Source organism: Clupea harengus, chromosome 1, assembly GCF_900700415.2.
Source record: "Clupea harengus chromosome 1, Ch_v2.0.2, whole genome shotgun sequence".
Taxonomy (NCBI): Eukaryota; Metazoa; Chordata; class Actinopteri; order Clupeiformes; family Clupeidae; genus Clupea; species Clupea harengus.
The window spans coordinates 30,964,112-30,972,130 of record NC_045152.1 but is presented as its reverse complement, the minus strand read 5'-3'; the positions used below and the strand labels follow the sequence as shown (position 1 = coordinate 30,972,130).

Below are 8,019 nucleotides of genomic sequence, written 5' to 3'. Positions count from 1 at the left end.
CGTGATAGCGAAATCGCTGCTTCCTTAAATGTCACCCTTGCACCACTGTTACAAACATTATAACTTTCCACAAATGTAATACAAATCTGCCCTTTCTTATACACTATAATTCCACAAAAGTAATAACTTGGCATAAACGTAACTGTTTACCACAACAGTAATAACTAGTTTCCCACAAATGTAATAATTATCATTTTATGTAGAACAAATTTTACCTATGTAGAATAAAATCTACCTATATATATAAGCACTAAGGTTTTGTCTGTTGTGAACGGCTAATAGGTGTTGCATGATCAGCCTCCACTGAAATGGCCGCAGATGCAGAACCCCACGCTGAATCACTGTGGTCGTCACAGGAAGAAGCCCTGCCAGCCTCAGCAGTTGAACATGAGGTATCCTGCGCCCTATACAGACTCTCGCTAGAGCATGCTGGATTGCTTATCTTCTGGTCTTGGTGAGAGCCACACAGTGCTCTGGGGTCAAAGTGCATGCCTAGAAAACTCAGTGACTGCAGGGTGAGACAAAAAAGAACGGGAGTAGAATCCCTTGGCATGAACATGAGAGTCTAACTCATGAGTAAGTTTGTCTCATGTGTAGGATATTGCAGGGACTGGGGGGAAAACGTACTGTCAGACCGGCCCACTCAATACACGGCGCGTTGCCCACTCAATGCATCGCACGTATCGACCAGTCAGTGGCCTACTTGGAAAAATACCCATACACTTAACATCATTTTTAATGATTACAAAGAAATTACATCATATATGGTTTTCAGTCCACCAATTTGCCTGGATGGACACATGGAATAAAATGGTACTGGCTATTGTAACACTCCAAGGCAGGTATAGTTTGCTAGATGAGTATGCTTAACTCTGGGCTAGTATCAGATGGTTATATGTACAGAAATATTTCCCCTCTACCTACATATCTAGAGAAGCTAGTTACAGGTGGAAAGCTATGGAAGAAAGTTGCATCCAGGAGCCTTCATAAGCTAACTACTCCAGTAGCGGCCCATAGGTTGAGTATGAAGTATGAGCGGCATGACTTTTCTCAGCGGTTTCTGGCTAATTTGACCATGAGGAACAAAACTAGGGTGCTGTTGTTTACTGTAACCCGAGTGAACATCGAGATTTTGCCACACCCTTTTAGCGGGCATCCAGCGCATCTGTATCTCAGCTTCTGAAGGTCGTAGACACTTGAATTTGGTCTCAAAATGACCGAATAGGCATGTTTATATATGCACTATGAAGGTTTCTAAGCTATATAACCTTTCCTTTTTGAGATATTCAAGACATTCAAGATTTAAAGCTTTTTGCGCCCCACACGAATATCCCCCCCAAAAAATCTTGAATATCTCGAAAGGTAAAGGTTTTAGAGCAGGGGTGCCAAATGCATTAGTCGTTCGCAAAGCTTATGGTGGTAGATCGTGTCATTTAAAAAAAAAAAAAAAAACTTAATTTAATTAAATTTGTTCTATAAATCGCCAGATCACAGTCATTTAAGGTTACCTTTCCTATAGAACAGATCTATAGCTTTTTCGTTTATTAAACCAAATAAAAAGCATCATGTTATTTATCTTATTTACTCGACGGCATGATCGCGCGTTTACAATTCTCCTCTGCTCTCTGTATCGTGCACGGCGGAGTTGCGCCCCGATGCGCACAAACACACACAGACACACACACACAGGCCGTGTTCGGATTCTTAGATAGCTGTCTTAATCCTTGATCTCTTGTTGGACAGGTGTCTGACGAGACAGGTCCTTTCGGGGGAAGGTATCTCAAAAAACGTTGATTTCGAACAGTCTATTAAGATAGCATGTACGGCAACATGACGCTGTGTCATCACGCTGTGTGTGCTTATTTGCTAGCTAGCAGCTACTGTTAGCGACCTGGCTAACGGATACATCGCTAACGAAATCAGACTATTTTTGTTAATCAATCATGACAAAAGTACATAGTTACTTAAAAAAAAATACCAAAAAAAGCAAAGAAACGTACATCGGTGAATACTTTTGTGGAACTTCGACGATTTCATCCGCCATCTTTTTTAAAAATGTTCTCTGGTTAAGGAATGGCGCAGAGAGTTATGGGTAATAGCTGCTGCCATTGAGACATCAAGGCAGCTCATATGCTCTCTTGAAAAATGACCGTTATGTGACGTATTTCAAGGTATCTTATTAAAGCGGAAGAGAAGGTTTAAGACATTTCAAACAGTCCCTGCTCGCTTAATGGGAAGGAAGGAAGGAAGGAAGGAACGAGGCATTTTAAGCCATTACAAATGCGGCCACAGACACGTGCGCGCACACAGGTGAGCACACTCCCACCAGCAGACAGAATTGGGCTTAAGAATCAGTGCACAGCTATGGAGACTTTAAAGCTTTTAGGAACTAATTTCCAGGCGTTTATGAATCCGGCGGAGATCTTTTCTTAGGTTGGTCTTTCGAAGTCCGTAGGAAGATATTTAAGAAGACGCTATAGAACATTTTCGAGAATGAGGCCCAATAAGAATGGATACACCAGACGTGGAAACAGAAAGTATGCCCATGTCCGCCGAAAATTCAGAAATTGATCTGGCTTCCATTTTTTATAATTTTCCGCAAGTTGTGAGTGGCCCTTTTTACATAGAGTCTGGTAGTAAATCTATGAAATGGAATGAAAATTATTTATTTAGCTGTGAATAATGAAGGAAGCAATAAATCAGATTATTATCCAAACCCTTGAGAGCTGTTGCCATGGAGTTTAACATTACTTTCTGTTTGAAGATAAGGTAGCAGCGAGTGTTGAAGAATAGATGACTTGAAATTGGACGACTTTAAATTAATATATGAAATTCATCAACAACTTTACAGATAAAATAAATAAACAAGGATAGCAAAACAGATTGATAACATAGAATGAGAACGGCAGAAACGCAGGCAGGACGCCAGATGACGAGACAGATCACAGTGACACAGGCTGTTTTTTCCCCTCATATGTGAAGGCTGAGACATTCATAACATTTTATTCAGTCTTACTGATGGTCCTTCTGTAATGCCAACAGGTGCACTGTGTTGTGGATAAGTTTTGTAGTCCTGGTAATCTTTTGTTTGGCATATTGGCAAGGTTATTTAGAGGACCATTTATCAATGCTTTTGTTCTTGATGAATGAATGTTTGTTTATTAATCAGTTATTTTTCAACAAATAACTCAATTAGGATTACAAAGAGGAAAATTCGCAACAAACACCTAAAAACACAGCAACTTTCATCTGAACTTTTTGGACGAAATCAAGAATTTTAGGCCGCAACTATCTCAAAAAATGTCACCAATATCACCATGATTCCTTTAAGTGTCTGTGTCGGTCGTGACAAAATCTAAATGTTCGCTCGGGTGACAGTAAACGACAGCACCCTAGTTTTGTTCCTCAGGGTCAAATTAGCCAGAAACCGTTTTCATTAGTACGTTGACTAAAAAGGAGTTTCTTTCAAAGAGCAAATCGAGTTGTTGCACTGCACGTTAGCCCTCCCGGAAGCCATAGAGAATGCATTGTCACTACCGAATGGTAGTCGCGCATGCGCACTACCCGATCAGTCGCTACTCGATGGTAGTCGAGCACATCGCGCATGCATCACTTTGCGACACTGTCGACAGCGGAATACAATCGCTAGCTACAGCTTGTGGAACTTCGCGAAAGACGGTATACTTTAAGAAGTTTGGTCATTGTATACAGCTGTAAGTTCTTAACGTTTGTATAATAAAGAAGTTAAAGATATACTGGATATCCTCTTTTGTTCGTCCTGTCAAGTTCTATTGGCTAGCACATCAATGCTTTATTTGTTTTACCTACTGCTATATTTTCTCACTTCTATTTGCCTTTTACCCTTACCCTTACTCCGTCTCCACACTTTTAATAATTAAATATTACATTAAATATGCACACATTATGCATTGAGACAACCCCATAAATTGACGTTGAGCCTTCTGCCGTAAACCGTTTGTGTCTGAGCATGCGCGATGTGCGCGACTACCATCGGGTAGTGGACTACCATCCGGTAGTGACATGCATTTAGAGCCCTGTTTTGTGAAAAAAATGGATTTAACATGAGAGTGAAGGCCCCGTCACACCATGACGTTCTTGTCAACATTCTATGAAGTTAGAGGAAACGTTGGTAATCGTCCATGGTCGCTGGTATAGCACCAGAAAAGCGTTGTGTGAAAGCTGGTGAACGCTGTAATCGTAATCGGCTGTGATCGGCGGAGAACGCTGGTCCGAAAATACATTTTTGAACATGCACAAAAGTTCTCATGGAGACCAGCGTTCTTCAACGTTTAATATAAACGCTGGAGAACTTTCGTGGAACGTTTTAATAACTTTGCACGCGTTTGGCTATCGTAGTCAGTCGTTGGGTAGGGTAGGCTGAGTACAGTTGATGCACCCGAAATAACTTATGTGCGCAGCAATCCTGAGATGTGATTTTTAGTTTGGACATGCCTACTAACGTACTCTTTGATCCCGGGAAATTTGAGCACCTAACCCATCTCTCATACAAAGATATCGGCAAAAGTTTTTTCACCAAGGGAAGATCTTGATTTTATCATGTCCCTTCTACAATTAATATGTTATTAACCATACGTGATCAACAAACGCAACTTACATCATTGCAAACGTTATTCTGTGCACTATAAATCTACATATTCCATGCTATCATGTCATGCAAGGTCATTGCATAATCTAGCGAAAAGCGGAGTGGAGGGTATATATGCTTGCTTGAGCCCAGCATGAAGTAGATGTACTGAACTTGAACATAGCTGAGCTAGTGAGGTTGTGACTGACATTTGTAAATACCAACTGTCTCAGCTGTTTAGCTATGTAAGCCTCTCCTCTCCATGTCAGAAAATACCACAGCCAATCGTGTAGCGGGAGGCGTTATCCGTTCTGAACGAATGAATGTGCTCTAATTCGCGAATGGTTTGCTGGCGAATGTAGAATTTGCTAATGTGAATAACCTTGGTGTGTTTTTTGCATTAGCTGGCCAGTACAAAAATGTAAGTATTACCTAATAATACCTTAATAAATGTCAGTTTGCGTTTAGCGTTATCTGTATCTTGGTGAAGTGTTACTATTTGTTTCAGATCAAATGTACGTGGTACATAGTAGCTAATCTAAGCACATGGAGGCACCTCTTGTGTAGGTGTTTTAAGTTACATCTTAATGTTAACTTCACATTTATTTTAGGATTAGTTTATTGGCCTGATCAGCAAGTTGATTATAATGGTACCACCTTTACTTCGCTGAAGTAACTAGTGAGTTTGTGAGTTATTGTCAGTCTGGTAACGTGGTACCCAGGGCCGTAGTAGTTTTGGAGCCTTGGAGCGATATGGACATCTTAAATGCACTGTTTACTGTTTTCTTGCCAACAGGCAGGCGGCTATGGAGATCAAGGCTCGGTTCTGCCACAAAGAAATGGAAAAGTATGGAGCCTGTGTATCCTCTAACCCATCAACATGGCAGGAGAAGTGCCATGAACTTAAACTAAAAGTGGCACATTGTACATCCTCACAGTGAGTGTGGGAAGTAAATGTATTGGTCTCAGGCTCTGTCTGTCATGGGTATTTGATGAGCATTGCTGTTCATTTTTGACCTGTCTGTGTAACCCTTCTTGCTGTTGGCAGCCCGGTGATTCAGAAGATCCGAACAGACTGTGCTGGAGAGTTCATGCGGTTTGAACGTTGCTTGCGAGAGAACCAGACAGCCGCCCAGGCCTGTTCACCAGAGGTGGCACGCTTTGCAGCCTGCGCCGAGACAGTTGACATTAGTGCACTAGGTGAGTTCGTACGTCTCCTTGTCCCCTGAGTTGAAGCATTTGTTTGCTACTGTGTGTACAGTGTTTCCATGGGTAATAGGACTCCTGTTCAATCACGGTAAAATGAGTATAATGAGATGGACTGAAAAACCAAAATATTGAGAATGAAGTGGCCATTTTCTGATTTAAATTTAGTCCATTATCTACAATTTTAAGGTTTATTATCACAGGATGCTAAACTCACACACCTTATGTGTTGTGCCCAGTGCCATAAAATTAACGAAAAAGTAGTAAATTAGTGAGCATACTCTTTAATACATGTGTCATGTCCAGACATTCCTGAAATTATTACTGCGCACTGCATGTGTTTTTTTGCTGTAGACACCAATTTCATTATAGGTAAGTTACTTGTGACTCTACATGATATTCAAGCCAAACATATTAAAGAGCAGTCATTTCAAAACCACTGGCCTTAAGGGTGCTCCACAGTTACTACATGTTAGGCTACACCATAGTCACAGGAAATATGCCTCTGATAGGTGTTCTTTGTTTTTGTCCCTTAAAATAAAAGCCATTAAGCTTCTGCTTACCTTGAGTTTCTACTTTTTTACCCCTCTCAACAGCAACTGAAGCACCTCAACCATCATAAGAGCTGCCAGCGCTGCCTTCAAAATGACCTCAAGGGTGTCCCCCAAAAACTGTGTGTCTGTATGTTCAACACCTCTGTTCTACGATGACATCCATTGCATTCATTCAGACCAAAACCATTGTTTTGCACAACCACATTTACACTCTCTACATGGAGCCATTCATTTGTTTATTTTAGATCTATTCTGTAATTATTTATATGATAACATAATGTTCCATGTGTCAGACCTTTTAATACATCTTTTTATACATTAAAGTGGAGAAAGTCCTGTTTGACTAAACACTGTCAAGGTTTCAGAATTGGTCCTCTGTGTTTTTTGACTCGATCTTGGGGTTTCTGCAAAAGATGACCGCAAATGATGATGGCCCCATTACATTTGATTAGAAACACTGTCGGTTTGATTTGACGAGTACAGTCTAGGCTTGACTGCATTCATTGGGATGCCAGAGAGAGTATTGTCTAACTGTCTTTACTCTGTGTGCCTTGCCTTTCAAGATGAGTTCCTAACAGTACATTCTCATCATAAGGGATTTGCTCCACTTAAAACTGGCAACACATCTTTACCATTCAAATGCTGTGCTTTCTGTCATATATTCATAAATAATATTCCCCCCCCCCATATTTGGTTCCCTATGTAATAATTAACCAAGGAATGTGTGCCATCTCCTAATTGGACTTCCCACTGGTAGTAAGCATGAAGGATAATAGAGGGTGTTTTAGTCACGCTCTCTTTGATCCCCAACAGTTCATCATAACTTTACACTACTTCAATTCAATTTCAATTTTTTTATTTATATAGCGCCATAACAATACAATTGTCTCTAGGCGCTTTACAGAGCCCAGAGCCTGAACCCCCTTAGTGCAAGCACATTGGCAACACGGGGAAGAAAAAACTCCCTGTTAGTCAGGAAGGAACCTTAAGCAGAACCACGGCACATAAGGGGGGGGGGGGGGGGGGAGGGTTGTGTGGCAGAAGGGGATGGGAAACAACAGGTGTTGTACATATCCTGCATTTGGTAGGTGTACATAATATATATACAGACATCCGGTGGTAAATACATGATACAAACAAGACCAGTTTAGTGGGTATACACTGTGCTCAAAGGTTTACTGTTACAGGGGTAAGGGGAGTAGGAACAGAGAAACATATTGATGGTGGCAATATTATATATTGTATATAAATGCTAGCATAGGGTATGAGGTAGAGTAAGTGTACGGCAGTGCGGTGGCGGTTGGTGCAATTGGCAGAGGGTTTCTACGGGTAGACCGGGTGGAGAGATTACAGCAGCGTCCCATAGCGAAGATAGTCTGGATTAGGAGAAAAAGAAAAAGAACAGAGTGAGTGGGTAGAGTTTGGCTGTCCATATGCGTAGTTGAGGAGTAGTGGGGGTGAGGAGCAATGTTTCCACTTCCATCAGCAATTGGAACATGCTACAAGGGAGAGAGAACATTTTTGTTAGTAGACATTTATTTCAGAAACAGATAAGGAGATACCTTTGGGTAGTAGATTTACAGTAGACAATATGGCCATTTTATCAGTATTATTATAAGCATTAGCAATGTGATATGAGAGGGGAGGGAGAGA

The 8,019-nt window shown here is 41.0% G+C and overlaps 1 protein-coding gene across 1 annotated transcript; it reads left to right on the top strand.

The window, feature by feature from the left end:
- The first annotated feature begins 4,914 nt into the window (after window positions 1-4,914).
- Window positions 4,915-6,677, top strand: LOC116222363 (coiled-coil-helix-coiled-coil-helix domain-containing protein 5-like). The gene is made up of 4 exons (XM_031576082.2): window positions 4,915-5,027; window positions 5,403-5,543; window positions 5,655-5,806; window positions 6,409-6,677. Coding segments are annotated over exons 1-4 (321 nt in total). The 5' UTR covers window positions 4,915-5,025; the 3' UTR covers window positions 6,435-6,677.
- Window positions 6,678-8,019: the final 1,342 nt, after the last annotated feature.

Bases quoted from the DNA above. Each gene is read 5' to 3' on its own strand.
- LOC116222363 (XM_031576082.2), top strand. The intron at 5,544-5,654 runs GTGAGTGTGGGA...TGCTGTTGGCAG, and splicing joins GCACATTGTACATCCTCACA to CCCGGTGATTCAGAAGATCC. The intron at 5,807-6,408 runs GTGAGTTCGTAC...CCCTCTCAACAG, and splicing joins AGTTGACATTAGTGCACTAG to CAACTGAAGCACCTCAACCA.